The sequence below is a fragment of the Bidens hawaiensis genome, unplaced genomic scaffold (assembly GCF_021521415.1).
Source record: "Bidens hawaiensis isolate Kalapana, Puna unplaced genomic scaffold, B.hawaiensis_p1.1 tig00005780_1, whole genome shotgun sequence".
In the NCBI taxonomy this organism is placed as follows: Eukaryota; Viridiplantae; Streptophyta; class Magnoliopsida; order Asterales; family Asteraceae; genus Bidens; species Bidens hawaiensis.
The window spans coordinates 917,626-936,361 of record NW_027491379.1 but is presented as its reverse complement, the minus strand read 5'-3'; the positions used below and the strand labels follow the sequence as shown (position 1 = coordinate 936,361).

The 18,736-nt window shown below is 36.5% G+C and overlaps 3 protein-coding genes and 1 pseudogene across 5 annotated transcripts; 2 read left to right on the top strand and 2 right to left on the bottom strand.

Moving 5' to 3' along the window:
* The first annotated feature begins 564 nt into the window (after window positions 1-564).
* Window positions 565-4,875, top strand: LOC143630725 (cationic amino acid transporter 9, chloroplastic-like; annotated as a pseudogene). Its single transcript, XR_013153228.1, has 6 exons — window positions 565-657; window positions 1,467-2,049; window positions 2,831-3,055; window positions 3,142-3,318; window positions 3,389-3,700; window positions 4,554-4,875. The product of XR_013153228.1 is annotated as a cationic amino acid transporter 9, chloroplastic-like (transcript).
* A 1,123-nt stretch (window positions 4,876-5,998) lies between these two features.
* LOC143630677 (uncharacterized) lies at window positions 5,999-6,493 on the top strand. Its single transcript, XM_077099622.1, has one exon. The coding sequence runs from the start codon at window positions 5,999-6,001 to the stop codon at window positions 6,491-6,493; it is 495 nt and encodes a 164-aa protein (XP_076955737.1).
* Window positions 6,494-7,045: 552 nt separating this feature from the next.
* On the bottom strand, window positions 7,046-9,041 carry LOC143630635 (putative methyltransferase At1g29790). Its single transcript, XM_077099603.1, has 2 exons — window positions 8,284-9,041; window positions 7,046-7,700 (listed from the first exon to the last, which is right to left on the bottom strand). The coding sequence occupies exons 1-2, from the start codon at window positions 8,990-8,992 to the stop codon at window positions 7,327-7,329; spliced, it is 1,083 nt and encodes a 360-aa protein (XP_076955718.1). The 5' UTR covers window positions 8,993-9,041; the 3' UTR covers window positions 7,046-7,326.
* Window positions 9,042-10,993: 1,952 nt separating this feature from the next.
* Window positions 10,994-16,245, bottom strand: LOC143630724 (cellulose synthase A catalytic subunit 3 [UDP-forming]-like). Of its 2 annotated transcripts, none has more exons than XM_077099653.1 (14): window positions 16,210-16,245; window positions 16,021-16,110; window positions 15,074-15,269; window positions 14,758-14,978; window positions 14,601-14,658; window positions 14,338-14,521; window positions 13,988-14,254; window positions 13,557-13,902; window positions 13,336-13,473; window positions 13,122-13,247; window positions 12,828-13,040; window positions 12,487-12,754; window positions 12,196-12,398; window positions 10,994-12,104 (listed from the first exon to the last, which is right to left on the bottom strand). In XM_077099653.1, the coding sequence occupies exons 2-14, from the start codon at window positions 16,039-16,041 to the stop codon at window positions 11,169-11,171; spliced, it is 3,177 nt and encodes a 1,058-aa protein (XP_076955768.1). In that variant the 5' UTR covers window positions 16,042-16,110; window positions 16,210-16,245; the 3' UTR covers window positions 10,994-11,168. The 2 variants fall into 2 exon arrangements, with proteins under 2 accessions (XP_076955768.1, XP_076955769.1); XM_077099654.1 differs by having other exon boundaries at window positions 16,223-16,241.
* Window positions 16,246-18,736: the final 2,491 nt, after the last annotated feature.

The following is an 18,736-nucleotide window of genomic DNA, read 5'->3' as shown; positions in this document are numbered from 1 at the left end:
GCATGTGAAGAGAGAAAGTCAACAAATGTGTTATCCCTATTATGCCCTTACCCTTGTATTACACTTTATTTTTTTTCTAATCTAATATCAATCATTCAAGTTTAAAATAAATATAGACTATTTATTATTCTTACTACAAGAAGTAAGCTTCTTATTATAACTCAACCCATAATAATTACTCAACGACCTAACACAGAACAAATCTTCTTATTATAACTCAACCCATAATAATTAGTCAACGACCTGACACCCCAAACTCCGATAGTGATTATAGTGTAACCATACATAGCACGTGGTCCAAATAAAAAAATATTATCGCCTAAAACCAAATCAAATCAAAATCAAAATACGACACGTTAACAAAAATCGTGATTTACAACTCTTCACAGATTCACTCACATATCTCTTCTCCGGTGAACTTTTCACGGAGACACAAATACAAAATCACTTATAATAATAATAATATGTCATTTTTGTCACAGTTTGCTTCGTCTGCTCTGAGAAGTAAACCATTATTAGCAAAATCATCATCTGATGGCGAATGTCTGGTCCGTCGTCTCGGACCAATCGATTTGATACTTCTAGGCATTGGTGCGTCTATTGGCGCCGGAATATTCGTCGTCACCGGCACCGTTGCTCGTATGCTGGTCCTGGTCAGTCAGTTTTATTAATTTGTGTTAGAATTTGAAATCAATTGGTTAGTTGAGTGTGTAAACAGTGCTAGAGGTTAGGGTTACAGAGTGAACTGTATACCGAATACTGTTTTGTTTGGTACTGATTGGTATAGGTATCATTGTATGTACTGGAAACGAATGGTGCCGTTACCGAAAACATGAATTAATTGAGTACGGTTACGACTTAGGCGCTTCCAGGTTGGTCAACTAGGGAGCTAACAGTACTCGGATATGGTAAATTATAGAGAAATTTATTTTTGAAATATCATAAAGTTACTAAAATTTATAACAAAATATGTGAATATCAATATTAATCAAACAGACTCATGTTCAAAATCGTCTAAATCCAAGTGATTGCCAAATAGCTCCGAGTAACCGCCGACTAGTTCCGAGTTGACCACCGACTAGATCCGAGTAGTCGCTAAGTAGCTACGAGTTGACTGCCTAGATCCGAGTCCAAGTAATATAGGCTGAGTTGGAGAATAGTGCCGTGCTAAGTAGCGAGTACTCACTGAGTTGACCGAGTTTTACCACACTCGGTATCGGTATTCGGTAAAAAAAAAGCTCATCCCTACAAATGACAGAGTTATATTGCTTTCTTGTTTCCCTGATCGGTACAGGGTTTATTTGTTTGATTTAGCGTTTTGGTAGTTATGCTTTCCTGATTAAAATCTTGATGCTCAGTATTGTGAATCACTCAGTAATTCACAATGAATGATTGGATGTTTTATTTATGTTAATAGTTACAAATTTCACTTCTGAGTATTGTTAACACAAATTTAATTGCAGGAGTTACAATTAGCTTCCTACTCGCAGGAGCATCATGTGTTCTGAATGCCTTATGTTATGCTGAGCTGGCTTCTCGTTTTCCTGCGGTCGTTGGTGGAGCATACTTGTACACATACACAGCTTTTAACGAGCTCACTGCTTTTCTTGTGTTTACACAAATGATGCTCGATTATCATATTGGTGCAGCCAGCATAGCCCGAAGCTTAGCAAGCTACGTTATTAATATATTTGAGCTCATACCTTCCGTCAAAGATAACATTCCAAACTGGGTTGGACATGGCAGGATGATATCTTTGGATTTATATCCATAAACGTATTGGCACCAATTCTTTTAGTAGTTTTAACTATAATATTATGTTGTGGTGTCGGAGAATCTACACTAGTAAACACGATAATGACCATTACCAAGGTAACTATTGTTCTTGTGGTGATCATTGTTGGTGCTTTTGAAGTTGATGATTCAAACTGGTCACCTTTCGCTCCATATGGTTTTAAATCCATGTTAACCGGAGCCACTGTAGCCTTTTTTGCATATGTTGGATTTGATGCGGTTGCTAATTCAGCGGAAGAATCTAAAAGACCACAGGCAGTTATAAAACTAAATGTTGCCTTTTTTACTATGGTTGAATCTAGGCCTGTAAACGAACCGAACGTTCGGTGAACTGTTCGTGAACCATTCGGCGGGAAGTTCGTTTATGTTCGTTTATTTAATAAACGAACGAACACGAACAAAAAATTTGTGTTCGCTTAATTAAACGGACAAACATGAACACATGTTCCGTTCGTTCATTTATGTTCATGAACGTTTATTTATGTTCGTTTATGTGTTAATAAAAAATAATTAAATATTTTTTTGGATAATTTATCTACTTAAGAGTTTTGTATTTGTTAATTTGTGTTCATTTATATTTTTTCATTTATGTTCGTTTATCTTTGTTCAATTATGTTGAATGAACATTAAAGAACACAAATGTTCATTTTTAAATAAACGAACAAGTGGCGGATGGTTAATCAGGCATCATGTGGTGGCGCTGATAGCCGAAAGACAAGGGTGCATGCACCAATCTGCGATATCCCGATGGTTGAGTGTTATGTGCCTTATGTCCAAGGCTTGATGCAAAACTACTATCGAGCCGGGGGTCTCACCGGAAGTAGCCTCTCTATTCCTAAAGGGTAGAGGTAAGGCTGTTTACATCTTACCCTCCTCAGACCCTACCATAGCTTTGCTATTGGTGGGATATACTGAGTACGATGATGATGATGATGATGACGACGAACATGAATAGGGTCTTGTTCGTGTTCGTTCGGTTCGTTTACAGCCCTATTTGAATCAGTTATTCACATTTTCTTATACTTTATATTCTCAGAGGGACCTACCAATAGGCATCATTGGGAGCCTTCTTGTATGTATTATATTATACGCCGGTGTTTGTTTAGTTATCACGGGTATGGTACCTTATAATTTACTTGGTGAAGATGCTCCCTTGGCTGATGCTTTTAAATCCAAAGGGTTAAACTTTGTATCAATTTTAATCAGCATTGGTGCAGTTGCTGGACTCACTACAACTCTACTAGTTGGCCTTTATGTTCAAGTAAGAAACTTAGAAAACTGTTGCATTGTGTTGTGACTTTGTGACTTAACCGTTTAGATAGCGTTACAAGTTTTATTTATGAGCAGTCTCGGTTGTATCTTGGGCTTGGAAGAGACGGTTTATTACCTACAATATTTGCTAAAGTTCATCCAACGCGTCACACTCCAATTCACTCTCAAATCTGGGTCGGAATAGTTGCGTTTGTTTTGGCTGGACTGTTAAACGTGACCGTGCTGTCACATATTCTCTCAGTTGGATCACTGGTATAGAAAACATTAAAAACTACACACATTTTTTATATGTTTTCTACAATAATATTATAACTTAATGCAGGCAGGTTACTCGGTTGTGGCAGCGTGTGTGATGACACTTCGTTGGGATAATAATCAAGTCTCAAAGAGGATGGAAGGCATCACGTGCATTATTGTGATTGCTTGTTGCGGTTTTGTTGCTGGGATTCTATACCGTTATGGTGTTTCAAATCTTGCGTATATGTTTCTTATTTTGCCCGTAGCTATTGCAATATTTGCGGCTGCGGGTCTTCAATTTAGGCAGGTGTATAGAGATCCACCTGGCTTTTCTTGCCCATGGGTCCCATTAGTTCCTGCGGTTTGCATCTTCTTTAACATATTCCTTTTCGCTCAGGTTTGGTCTTTGTAGCCTTTTATTAAACTTTTCTGCCAAAAGATATTAATAAAATAGTTAGGCCTGTAAACGAACTGAACGAACACAAACAAGGGCGTATTCGTGCTCGTTATTTAACTTTAAACGAACATGATCACGAACAATTAATCGAACAAAAATCTGTGTTCATGTTCGTTCGTTTAAAAAATGAACATGCTTGTGTTCGTTCGTTATAAAACATGAACATGTCCGTGCCCGTTCGTTTAAAAAATGAACATGTTCGTGTTCGTTTATGTTCATTCGTTAAAAATTTAAACGAACAGTCCTTGAACGTAAACGGGCATAAATGAACAAACATATATGAACATATATGAGCAAACATTAAAGAACACAAAGAAACATAAATGAACACAAACAAACAAATATAAAACATTAAGTGCATGATTCATCCAAAAAACCAAAAACATGTCTAGATTAGTTGTTTAAAAGTACATGAACTTCAAATCGACTATTTGCGTTTAAAACGACTAATCGGGTTTTTTTATTTATTTAACATATTTGTTTGCTTTAAGATCCATAAAATTACATAGTTAAATAGGTTAAACGAACATAAGCGAACATACACAAATGAACAAACCAAATAAACGAACATTAATGAACATATACGAAAGAACATAAACGAACGTTCATGAACATAAATGAGCAAACGAAACATGGTGTTCAAGCTCGTTCGTTTAACAAAATGAACAAAAAATCGTTGATGTTCGTTCGTTTATTAAATAAACGAACTTCCTGCCGAACGGTTCACTGAACGTTTGGTTCGTTTATAGGCCTAAAAATAGTTATATGGACTGATTGTGATTTCCATATGCAGCTTCACTATGAAGCATGGGTGGGATTTGTTGTCCTTAGCATTGTTGCAGTCTTTGTATACGCGTTTTATGGGCAATATAATGCAAATCCTGGAAATGATGACACCTTTTATTATCATAGAGTACCGGAAGTTGTAGCTGAATGAATCTTTTATGCTTGTCATATTTGAGCTTTTGATTAATTGAAGTGTAATGTTGTAATCTTATTCGTTCCCACATGAGCGGGTATTATTGTATGAATAAAACGCGCACATAGTTAGATTTGTCATAGTTTAAAATATAACTTTGTAATGTAAATGTGTATCATACATTCCTAAGGAAACCTTATTATTCTAATAAAATTATTTGATAATCAAAAGAAAAATGATTCATATATATAAGACATGAGACACAAAAGGAATGAGAAAATTATTAGATGGAACATATTAAGTTAGAACTTAGAATTTACTCTAATTATCTTATAAATATAAGATATGGTTTAATTATGCTGTTTTTAATTATTTTAATTGTACTCGTATAAATAGTTGAATGAATTATACATATTTTTAGGTAGACAAACATATTATTATTATATATAACAAAAGACAACTTTGGTGCTCCAGCCTGCAAGTGCAAGACTGGGTCATTTGGAGGCACCTTAATGGTCAACGACAATTTGTGTTTTCTTTTTCTTTTTAGTTTTGTCATCATTACGAACATAACGTAAATCGATCAAATGACAATTTCCTTTTTTCTTTTTTGTTTTAGTTCCCCTACTGTAACGAATGTGACGGAAACCGACCGAATTCGTGTAGACTCGCCGCGTTTTGTTTTAGTTCCGGTACCTTAACGAATGTAACAAAAACCAACCGAATGCCAAATTTGTTTTTGTATTTAATTTTATTTTTGGTTTTAGTTTTGGTACCATAACAAATGTAAATGAGATCGACCGAATTTGTGTAGACTCGCCGCCTCAACACCCGGGATTGACAACGTTAGGGTTTTACCGACGCCGGAGTTTGACTTCCGATACCATAACACACATAACTAAAACTGACTGAATTCGTGTTGACTTACCGCCTCAACGTTTGAGGATAGAACACTAGTTTATGTATAATTGTTCCAAACAAAGTATGTTATCAAGCTTTTTTTAACATTTATTTAATTATTTAAACACAATTCATGTTTGAATCTAATCTTTCTGATTCTTCCTTTAAAATGTATGGCTTCAGATAAAATAATAAAATAGAATAAAATAAAACAGAGAAGATTTTCCTTATAAAACCCCTACAATTTCTCAACACTAATGGTGGGTAAACTCACAAATTTAACAAACATATAAATAAAAAATAATCCCTAAAAAATGAGAAATGTAAGGGGAGAGACACAAAGTAAAACTCAAAAAACAAAGGAAGAAAAGGAATGGCAATATGTTGATAGATAGAAATGGAAGCAAGATATTGAAAGAATGGAGGATGCAAGGGATGGAGATTTAAGGGTACCTATAATCTCCTCCCTATTCTTCGTTTTGGTTTTCGCTGGCGGTGTTTTCTTAACGGTTTATGTTTTCGCACCCAACTTTTCCCAACCATGGTTTCCTGGACTGGCTCTGATATTAATCGGATCACCGTGGGTCTTTTGGTTGTTGACATATTTGTACACATGTTTTAAAGGTTGTTGTGCTAAAGAATCGTCCTACAACTATGACCATGCAAATTCAAGGCAAGGGTTTCCTTCTACGGTAACCCCTAGGCGCAGTGCTGCCTCGAACCAAAGGTCATGGTCCATGGATGGTTCGCCACACGATCAGGCAATCGGTTTAAACAATGTTGGTTCACGCCATGTGCATTTTGGGGAGGAGGTCGTGGTGGTGGAAAGTGATGGGAGCAAGGTTATTCATGAGATGGAGTCGTGGACGAATTCATCAAACAAGTCGGTACAAACGCCGTTAAATGCATCTTGACGTGTAAATAGATTGTATTTTGTTTTTGTTGTTTTTTCTTACATTATATGATGTAGAGTAGTTATGTTGATAGGATCTTATTTCACTTGCAAACAAGATTTAGAAAAGCTATGCATGTTAATTAGAATTTACACTTATATTTGTTTTGAACGGAATTTACATCTTTTGAGTACGTTGCAACGATATATTCGAAGTTTTATAAGACATTGTATTTTAAAAGTTATAAACAGAAAAAAAAAAGTTTATACAACCGAATGAGACAAATTTGTGAGCTTCACAATAGGTTATATGGTACCGAATGTCTTGCTTTTTCATCGTGCCAAATAAACAAAACATCCATATAGTTTGTCTACGTGGGAGATTTTTTTAAAGGTGAGACGGTAAACTTTGTCATTTTTTTGTGTCAGTATAACATATCACACGATTAGGCGAACATCAACTCAAACGGCACGTATTAAAACATTACAACCCGGGTGATGTGTCATTATAGACTAACCTCCAAATAACCATATAGATACATCCTTAAACCAACAAACTAAAACACATTGTTAGATTAGACAAATCAAGTCCCACTACAGCCTACATACACAACTTCACTCTTAACTCAAAACATGACTGCTTACTATGTACATTAAGGTATTTGCATATTACACATACACACATACATATGTTATACATATATTTCATAATAATCATGATCTTTACTTGAAGCCCCATAAACTAATCCACCAAGAACTAGCCAATGATTTCAACCCAACTAACCATAAAAAATAAAGATCGAAACTTACGCTCAAAGAACGAAAGCGAAACCATCTTTATCATCATCATTATCATCATCTTGAAACCGGCTTTTGCAAAAGCGCAGTCAAATAAACCTCTCTATTATTAACACCACTCGAATCCATCTTCTTCGCAACCGCCCATTTCACCTTCTTATACCCTAACTTCCAAATCAACGGCCGATAAACCTCATCAAGATCCACCCCTTTACTAAAAAAACCATCCACCCAAAACAACCCACCCCCTCTCAACACTCTATCCACATCATACAACAAAAACTCCAAAGCCCGAACCGGTATCCACCTGTTTACCGCGTGCCCACACCGCACCAGATCCAGCACCCCGTCGAACACAGGCAGCCGTTGCTGCAACGGCATATGTAATGGCACTAATCCCCTAAGTGCCACCACTTCGTTGTACGGTGCACCTAAATAGTGGTGAGCAAAAACTGAACCGTTAACCGAACCAAATATCGATGTAACTGAACCAAAATTAACTTAAAACCAAATTAACCGAAAATCAGTTATCACTTATTTTTTGTACCATCGGTTAACCGAATTTAACCAAACCAAAATTTCTAGCTTTTGTGCCCCTTGATATCCTATATATCCATCTTATGTTTTTATATTTTCATTTTATGTATTTATACATGTATTTAGGGGAAAATTAACAAACAGATTATATTAACCGAATCAAGTAATGTAATTATATAAACAAGTGGTGTAATTATGTAATTGTATCGTAGTGTAATTACACACTACACTATAATTATTCTATGTTGTATATATAATTACACTATTTGACACGTTAATTTAATTTATACTTGATTCAATCCTCATGTATTTATGCATCCATTTCATGTATTTCTATGTAAAAATTTTATTCCAAATTTAATTTTGGTTATCAACCGAAATTAACCAAACCGAAAAATAAACCGAACCGACCAACCGAAAACCGATTGGTTAATTCTTGTGAGACCAATAACCGAACCAAACCGAGCACACCCGTACCTAAATTCATTGTAGTGGTTATCACCGTCACGTTGTGCTGCTTCATTCTTGCGGCGAATGTGCCCGTCTTCCCACCGATGTCTAACGCTAACCGAATAACGGTTTTCGACTGTTTCGCAATGTCGAGTAGTTGCGAAACCGGGAGATCAAGTTCGGTCTTGTAACTTAAAAACTTTGATTTCTCTTTGTTTAAATCAAACCCCATGTCTGAATTAAAACAATTAAAAGTTTTATTATTACATTTATAATTACTATTCCATAAAATGGAATATTCCGGCACCGGAGAGAAAGGGTTAGTGGGTAGTGAAGCTGGTGGTTTGCTGGTGGTGGTGGTGAAGCATCGGCGGCGTGGGAGTGGGTGGCAGCCACGGAGGATTAAGGGTTCTGCGGCGGCGGAGGACGGCGGCGGACAGAGGGTGAATGGGGTGTAGTTCATGTACTGGTGGAGGAGGTCAGGGTGGTGGTGGCAGGCGGAGGCGATTGGGTGGAGGTTGGTGGAGAGGTGGAGTTCGGAGGTGGGGTGGTGGCGGGTGAGGTTGGTGATGGTGGCGCGTATGGTTTGGAGCTGGTGGATGAGATGGTCGGGAAGTGGCGCGTGGGGTGGCGCGTGGGGTGGGGTGGGGGTGGTGGAGAGGTGGTAGAGTGAGAGGATGTTCGTGGTGATCATGGCTAGTAATAAGAAGAGGTTTAAACCTGTTGTCAAGTTCATGGTTTGGACTTTGGATATTGTTTTTTTGAAGTGTTTTTTGAGGTTTAAGTGAAGTGGTTGTGTTGTTTTAACTTTTAAGGAATACAAGGGTCAAACTTGTTTGACTGACCAAAACACATGCATGGATTGGGTTACGTGTACAAGTGAGAATGAACTCATGAATTAGCCAGCTTAGGGCTGTTTGTTTATCTGAATGGAACCATTTAGATGTAAACTTCTGATTTATTCAGATTTTAGACTGTTTGATTTCAAACAGAATAACATCTGAATAGTTAAAATTATGTCTGAATCATTCAGACTTATTGTTGTTGTTGAATGAGACATAGGCTTATTCAGATCTTACTCATTCAGATCTGAATGAACCAAACAGCCCTTAGTACATAAAAGTTGAAACTTAAAACTAGTAGTAACTAGCAATGTTATGTTACGCATTGGTTTTAAACTGAGTTGGCTTGATTCAGATTTGAAAACGAGCGAGCCAAGCTAATGAGCTAGCCACTGTTGGTCCGGCTCATCTCAGTTTTAAAGCGAGCCAATTCGAGCGAGCTTTGATGAGCTTCGAGCAAGCTCAATGCCACAATTTTTGGACAACCTTAGTTTTGAAAGCAATTTCATATTTTTATGGTGGGTGGTATGTAAACAAAATTTGTGTTGTTACTATGCATTTTAACTATTAAATATACCAAATTATTTGTTATCTTTTAGTTTTTATACTTAATTACTTGTTTTTATCTAACTCATATGTACCAATCTAACAAAATTTTATGAATTTTACTACTTCTCTCTATTCACGGTCGTGTTTCTTAGATTATTGTCTATTATACATATTGATATTGTATTAAGGGTTTAGTTCTATAAGTTTATGGGTCCGACCGTCCGAGACATGCATTTCTAGAGCATTCAATCTTTATATAAAACCGTTGTCCTGTTAGTGACGTTGTTGTCATGTGCTGGTTGGTAAACGGCGACCAACCCTATTTTGCGAGCATTATGTTTTCATGCTTCTATGGTTCTATCTGCTGAAACTTCACTGGACCCGTGCCACCAATTTGAGTTCTTGATTTCGGTTTGTTTCGGTTTCTGTTACAACCTTTGTTCATGTTTCATTTTTCTAGTCGTTCATTACATCCCTAGTGTTACAATCCGTCTTCAAGGTCTTGGGTAAGGGTCAAATACCAAGTATCAAAGTATAGGGATATTGTAGCAGTTCAAGATGTAAGATGATCAATTATGTTCAAGTAACATGTATTCACATAATTTAACAAGTTGAACACAAGTAGTACACAACATTTATACTCCCAACTTAAGGAGTTTTAATTATAATCTCAGTATCCTATTAGTAACTTTTAGTGGCATATAGCTTATTGCCTTAGAGGCCTGATATAGTGAGTGGCATATAGCTTATTGCCTTAGAGGCCTGATATAGTGATATATATACCTAGTGGGTGTGTGTGGTACGGTTTTAGGTTAAAAGCCAAAAACCAAAAACCAAAACTTTGGTTTTTTGGATATTTTGAAATCGTGCAGTTTTGGTTTTGGTGATAATTGAGCTTGAGAATTTTAGGCCGAAAAAAACAGTTTGTCGAAAATAATGAATTTAGGTGTAAATAATTTTGTTAATTGTTAACTAATAGACTATTATACGTTTGACATAAAATATGTGAGTTACATATTTATTAAATTCTTATCAATTACATAAATAAAAAAGAAAAATCTAGGAATTTGGTTTGGTTCGGTTTTTATTATGTGCAAAACCAAAACTTAACCGTTAATTCGATTTTTGCAAAAACATTAAACTAAACCGTCAGTTTTTGTTTCAGTTTAAATTTATCAGTGTTTTCGGTTTCTTACCCACCTAATATACCATTCTAAGGTATCTCATTTTTATTTTTATATATGACATTAATAATAGTTCCCACGATAATTCTCATGATTTGTATAAAGTGACGTCACAATTCTATTCAATGTCACCTACAAATTGGTAAATCAAAACCATTGCAATAAAGTAAAAGCTCCCAAAAAAACAATATACATATCAAGTAAACACAGAAGCCATAATTAGAGTATTTTCTGCATAAAAAGTAATTAAAGTTTGAAAACACAAAACAGCTTATACATAATATATATCCAGAGGATGTATGTATTGTAGGGTGGATTTTGATGAGCAAATTACAAATTAACAGTTGATCCCACAATACAGAACATCCGGGCCAGTCACTCTTGTAGTAAACGGGTCGATTCTAACCCACAACAATGAGAAGATGGAAGCAAGAAGAATCGACCACACGACAACAATAGTAGGCATACGGTTTTGTTTCCCCATAAGACCCTTGAGAAACGGGTACAAATGAACAATCACCCAAAACGCAAAGAAAAGCTTACCGAACAGCGGCCCCCATGACTGATACCCACTGTTGATCGCATACGAGATTCCAGCAACCACACCCACCATGTTCACAACTAATAATGTTGTCGGTGGAATCAAAAGCGTCGTCCATTTGAACATGTAAAGCTCAGCGGAATCACCATCTTCATCTGACGCCTTTGATGTGACTGTAAAGTTGGTATCTATACCCGCGAGCACTTTTAGCAGACCTTGAAAAACCGCGAAAAGATGAGCCGAAACGCCACCGATCACCCAGAACTGCTCGTTTCTCCACCACTCGTCTATCCCGACACCGCTCCATCTCATTTCAAGTATTCCCGTTGCGAAAATGGAAAGAAATAAAGATATAAACCATAAACTTGCAAGGTTACTAATTTGGGGAATAATGAACTTGCCAGTAAGGAGACAGACAGCTGGCAAGGTACAGTACACCAGGAGTGGGATTGAGGTTATTGGATAAATGGTTGTGTTTATGTACGCAGATCGTTCGAGCCATTTTAATCTTCCACTATAACCATACCACATCGGGCAATGTCTGCTGAACAGGATTTCAACCGACCCTAAAGCCCATCGCAGCACTTGGTTTAAACGATCTGATAGATTTATAGGTGCAGAACCTTTAAACGCTGCTCTAGGTGGCATACAGTATATCGATCGCCAACCACGTGCATGCATCTTGAATCCTGTAAGAATATCTTCTGTCACAGAACCGTAAATCCACCCTATCTGTCAATATTCAACTCATTAGACATTGTTTAAAAACTAAGATTATCTAAAATGTTTTGAAAAACAGAAGCCGAAACTAAACTAAACTAACCTCACTTCCCCAGTCGGTTTTGTCTTCATACCCGCAACTGATAACATGTATAGCCTCTTTTAAAAGAGTCTCGGGTGCTGCGGACTGCGGGACACCACCATTTTCCATAAGTGTGGATGCAACAAAAACAGCTGACTGACCAAATCTTTTTTCAAGGGTTAATTCTGACATTAGTAATGATTTCTCATCATCAATCCCGGGTCCTGATATAAACGAAGAAAACCATGAATGAAGCTAGAGATGTGACATAAGCATTGAGATTAATGTTTAATAGCTTGTGAGATTTTGTACCTTCAACGCCTTCTTCTATGTCCTCTAGGTTAAATACCGGAACGGTGGGATCATCATGCCTGCTAGATTTCTTTTTATCCGAGCCCTTTTTGTTTGAATTTGAACCTTTGTTTCTTGATGAACCAAAGCAGGAAGACAAGAAGCCTTTTTCTCTCTTTTTCTTAGGTTTAACAGGTGGTTCATAACCGTATAATGCGGTTCTGTTAAACACGCATCCAGTTCCCACATAAACAGGACCTTGAATCCCATCTAAACCTCTCAAGTTTATCTGTTAAAAAAATATAAAACAATTATATAAATGAGATGAAAGTATATAAATTTAGCTCATTTGAAAAACTCACATCAAAGAACACAGTGTTTCTGTTAGCATAACGATCATTCCTGTCAATTCCATCAAATCTCTGTGGAAACTGAACGTAACAAACGTATTTTCCAAGATTCGGATCCATCAAAAAACACATTGCTTCCCTCAGCGCCTTGCTGTTATTAATGTAATGATCACAATCAAGATTCAATATAAAAGGGCCGTTGGTAAGGACCGCCGATACACGCACCTGTAAAGAGTCGTATTGTAAGTTACTAGTCATTCACATGAAGATGTTATACAAAACAGTTTTGAATATAAGGATACTCACCAGCGCGTTCATGGCACCGGCTTTCTTGTGATGTTGAAACCCTGGACGTTTTTCTCGAGAAACATAAACTAATCTAGGCAACTCATTTCCCTCACTGTCAAGCCCACCACTCTGACCTAAGAAAACCTGAAAAAGAAAAGGGCAATTTAGTCAAAAGTTAGACAAATGCATAGGCAAGGTACCAATTTGACATAACTTGGTGAAGTTAAATTACCTGGATCATTCCTGGATGATCCCTAGTATTATTTCCAGGCCACGGTGTACCATCTTGCATAATCCATCCTTCTTCAGGGACTTTTTGAGCCTTGGCAACAAGACCATTTACACGAATTTTGAATTCTTCATATTCTCTCTTGTCAAAAAAAGACAAAGTAACAATTTTTACTCAAGGAAGAGTAAAAAGAATCAAAGCTAACTGCATGGAAGAGTTTTTACCTTCATAGCTCGGCGGTCTTTGACAAAAGTTGGCTGAATTTTATCTTTGAGGTAGTCAATTTTCTGGGAGAAGTACCATTCAGGAGCTCGGGGCTCTATGTTATATTTCTTGCAAAACGGAACCCATATTCTTGCAAACTCTGATGTTTCAGTCAAAGCTTCAAAAGTCAACATAGCAGCTCCATCATCAGAAACATAGCATGAAACCTTGTCAACTGGATAGTCAACTGCAAGTATAGATAAAACAGTGTTTGCTGTCACAAGAGGGGGTTCCTTTAATGGATCCACGGTACTAACAAATATGTCAACAGCAGCTAACTGTGACGGTTCACCTTCCCGGTCATACCTGTTACAACGATTTTGCATAAAATACAAAATTACACACTATTATAAACTTATTAAATTAAGAGTAAGATGGGGAAATGTATTACCTAAGAGCTAGTCTGTCAAGATATGTTTCACGGTTGACAGGTAGCCATTTGGGGAACTGATCCAAAATCCAAGATACTGCAAACCATATCTCGCATATAACAGAAAGTAACCACAACGGATATGCATTGGTAACAGGGTTTGTTATCCGATAGTGCAAGAAAATGCAAAGAACAACCAGTCGAAGTACTATAACCATTCTGTATGGATTTATTCTGGATGATGGAATAGAAACCTTTCTTGAAAGTGGTTGACGGGCTTCATCATTCCTTTAGTGTATAAAACAAGCTAAACTAACCAATCAAGTTCATTAATGCATCATAACAAGACCACAAGGAATCAGTAGACTTACAACAATGAGTCATCGACTAGCACATCAGTGGTGGCATCAATATCTTGACCTCTTTCGGAAGCAGCATGACTAGTGGTCATTGGAACCGCGTTCTTATCTTGTTTCATCCTCCATCTGTCAACTCTCTCTTTCCAAGCAAGGTTTCCCAATCCTGTGCTTCCAGGGTCCACAGCCCTAATATTAGCTGCAAATAGAATACTTAGTATCAAAATAAGACTCGTGTATTTTTAAAGATTGGATCATTTTGTCAGCGCAAAACATACATGATTGTGTTCTTCCCCCACGAGGCGGAGAAGATGCTGTAGAAAACTCACCAGAAACCTAACAACAAGCGGAACTAAATATTACAATCGCAGCAAACAGCAAACGCTTATTAAAATGGAAAGATGCATGTGTGGATTAACTGATTAAGCGCTTAACCTCTTGTCCACTTATTAGAAAAGGTATGTGGTTATGAGAGCCATCTTTATCATAACTTGGAGCACTAACATCCTCCCCTCTTCCGTAGGTCATATGCCAGCTCATCATACGTTGTGCTATCTTCTCCTTCTCATTTTGTGTTTCTGTTACGTGAAAATCCGCAGTAATATCATCATCACCATTAACATCCTCCTCCTTGTCTCCAAAAATAGCAGGACTTCCTGTATTCAAGAATGCAGGAATAATAACAAATAACAATCGATGGACATAATTCTACAATATATATATTTAATAAATAACAAAGTGAATCAAAAACCTTTTTGTCGCCTGTATCTAGTTTTGCACTGAGGGCAAGACTGATTGCCATCCTTGCGCTCGTATTCATAGCACGGTCTGCAAACCGGGAATGCACATACATCACAAGCAATAAACAGTTCTCCTTTCTCTGTGTTGCCAACATTCTCCCCGCATATCTGGCAAACCTGATTCCCACTGCTCTTCAAAGACTTCCCCTGCATAATCAAAGCATAACAAATGTAAACTGAAGTCAAACTCAATACCATATTCCAGTAAATAACCGCAACAAGTTAACGATCATTTACTCAATAATCAGCATTCCATGTTCATCAATACCAGTTTCTGTTGTTCTAACATGTTGTTTTGCAGCAATGGACAAAAGAGGCCAAAACTTCTTACAAAATACTAATGCTTAGGACTATAGAGTGTAAACGAACCGAACGTTCCGGGGGGGAGTACGTTTATGTTCATTCGTTTCATAGATGAACGAGCATGACTGTGGAATTTAGTTAGATTAACTACATGAACGAACACGGGCATAGGCCATGCTCACTCAATTGTGTCCGTGAGCGTTCAGTAATGTGTCCGCTAGTCCGTTTATGTTTGTTCATTAAAATTTTATTAATTTTTAATGACTTTTCTAATCTTATCATATGTGTGTGTGTGTGTTTATATATAACAAAAATATACATGAGTATTATATGATTAATTTATATGTAACTTTACATAATAAATATGAATGTTAAAATAACAGCAAAGGTTCTCGGTTAGCCAAATAAAACATCCGTTTGTGTTCATGAACCGTTCACAAACAAGTTCATATTTAATGAACGAAAACGTTATTCGGTTAGGTGTAAGTGAACCGTTGGCTTGTCTAATAAAAGCTTAACGAACGAACATGAACAAGGCCTTGTAACCTTAATCGGTTCGGTTCGGTTCGTTTACAGTCGTAGGACTAACACTAACCCCAATTTCTGCTGATTCCATTGCTCTTTGCTCCCAATCAACCACTTGTGAACTCAATTATCAATTCCAGCCTCAAACTATAACTAAATTCTGCAAGTGTAACAATACACAAACCTAATTACATTATTATTATTATTATTATTATTATTGTAACGGATTCAAAAGAAATCAGCAGAGCACAATACTTACTGTAATGCAGCACGTGACGCAAATAATTAATAATAATAATAATAATAATAATAATAATAAGGAAAATGAAGGTAGAATTGTTTGATGAAATTATGAGGTGAAGATAAACGGATACGGATGGAGTGGAGAAGATGAAGATTGAGGATGTGTAATTGTAAGATATATATTTGAGTGATACAAGCAGATACAGACAGGTGTAAGAGATAGATACAAATTAATTATTATTATTATAATGGAAGAATTGAATTGAATTGAATTGGTTACGAGAGACGAAGGTGACATTGCTTTGCTACTCCTGCTTTCTACTCACGCTTTCTACTTTCGTCACCCAAAACCGTACACCGACACCGCTAAAATAATATTCATTCATAAATATCTTTTATTATTAGTATAAAAGCTTAAAGATAAAATAATGTGTCTTAACGATACGAGATGATACTCGCTACCAAATGCTCTTAGGTAGTTTGGTGTAGAGGTGGGCAAAAAAATACAGTTTGAAACCGATTATGTAGAAATCGGTTTGGGACCGACTGAAACCGTAGGTTTCGGAACCGGCTTGTAATTTTTCCATCAAAACCGGTAAAAAAACGAACTGAAACCGATCATAGCCTAGTCAAGAAACCGGTTTGAACCCGAACCGAAACCGGGTTTAAACCAGTTTTGACTTTTGTTGACTAAACCGAACCTGTTTGGGTTCAAACCGGTTTGTGCACCTCTAGTTGGGTGTGTCTTAAGGGTGAAGGGATTGGCGTTAGGGTGGTGGAAATAGGATGGATTTTCAATTGGTACTTAAGGGGACAGGATGGCGTGCTGACATATGTATCACTATTCTTCCCGCTTCTTCAACCTGTCGGGACCAATTTGTTTTTTTTTGTGAATTCAGGTGGCTATCCTGATCGGTATGATTTCTTGTCGGTGCCGAAGGAGCCGGGGTGATGTTTTCGACGGTCAAGATGGTATCTATTTGTTGGTTTCTCACTAAAAAATCTTCTTTACTAGTCGTTTATGTTTTTTTTTAAGTTGGAAGTGATCATTTTTTAAGATCTCACTAGTTTTTGTAGTGATTACTATTTACATGTAACAACGTTTAATAAACAATATTGCAATAGTAGCATCGACATGATACTTTTATGAAACCTTTAGATTTTAATATCCCAACTACATGTACGAGTGGAAAAGTACTTTGAGAGAAGATCATTATATTTTTAGTTTTGTATAAGTTGGTCAAAGAGTATAGAGGAAGTTTGTCTAAATGGACAAGTGACAAGAGTGTAAAGTAGGTGTACAATGACTCGGATCCACTTTCTATTAAATATATACATGTTATGATTAGTTAAAATCTTATTTAAAGGTTTTTCTATCAAGTAAACTAGGTTAAATTTTGAAAGAATGGGAGAAAACCCAAAGGTAGTTGACTTCAATTTTCATTAGTTTTTGACAAAAGGATAAATTGTAATAAACTATTTTTATAAAAATGTTCAAAGTTTTAATTTTATATGTAAACAATTGGTTTTATGAAAATGTTTAAAGTCTAAAATATATTTGTAAACTTTCATTTAAAACGCTATTTAAATATGCGAGACTATGTATAAAATTATGTTTAAAACGTTTTAATACGTTCTCAAATATTTTTTCAATATATTTTTCTTAGTTATTGTTACCAATAAAAAAGGGTCTTCTAGGAATAACAACGATTTTTCTAACCACTCCTCCCACTATTGGACGTATTGGGTTCCCGTATACGTCTCAATTTCTAGATGTCCCTAATAGAAGTCTCATTGTGCCGGATTTGTACATGTTCCGTAATTTGTACCCTTTTCTTTTCACCTTTTATGACAAACTCACACAAGGTTGAGTTGTCCACGTGTCCTTTTTATTGTGTGCATGGCCAACTAATCAACATGTATTTTTTTATTGGTAAAAAAGCTAATCAACCATGCATACCGTTATTTCAAGCATTTTATATGTCGCATCTGGTTAACTCCAAGTTTCTTTAAAATTGCTTGTAAAATAATTAGCAATTATAATGAGAATTAAACTCTAAAATAAAATTAACACGTAGCCAATATGTGAATATTACTATTACTAATTACTAGTTAGTATAATTGAGGAAGTTGGTGCCGTAATAAGGAATTTATGGTCTGCGAATTTCATAGAAATTAGATATGTGTGTGACCCTAACATGAATTTACTTATGGTCTAGTGGTCAATCTAGTTTATAACAAAAGATAACCCAAATGCCACTAGCTTGTTTGTCCATTAGGGTGTATACATTGGGCGAGAAATTGGGGCGACAAATTAATATGGTTTTGGGACGAGAACACCGTCCCTCCAGGCTACAGATGGGGTGAATTGTGTGTGTGAGGAGGGGGGGCAACTATTTATCGCCTGTTGTGTGTTTCTGTTTAATATTATTATATATAGGTGTGTGTGATATATATAGGGCTACAGTTACTCCATAAAAACAAAAACCCACTCTTTGCTAACTGGCGCCACATGACGCAAAACGTCTCGTTTTGTAACCCCT

Bases quoted from the DNA above. Each gene is read 5' to 3' on its own strand.
- LOC143630677 (XM_077099622.1), top strand. From the start codon at position 5,999: ATGGAGGATGCAAGGGATGGAGATTTAAGGGTACCTATAATCTCCTCC.
- LOC143630635 (XM_077099603.1), bottom strand. From the start codon at position 8,992: ATGAACTTGACAACAGGTTTAAACCTCTTCTTATTACTAGCCATGATC. The intron at 7,701-8,283 runs GTACGGGTGTGC...ACCACTATTTAG, and splicing joins AACCACTACAATGAATTTAG to GTGCACCGTACAACGAAGTG.
- LOC143630724 (XM_077099653.1), bottom strand. From the start codon at position 16,041: ATGGAATCAGCAGAAATTGGG. The intron at 14,659-14,757 runs GTTAAGCGCTTA...GCTTGTTGTTAG, and splicing joins TTCTAATAAGTGGACAAGAG to GTTTCTGGTGAGTTTTCTAC. The intron at 13,903-13,987 runs GTAATACATTTC...TCGTTGTAACAG, and splicing joins CTTGACAGACTAGCTCTTAG to GTATGACCGGGAAGGTGAAC.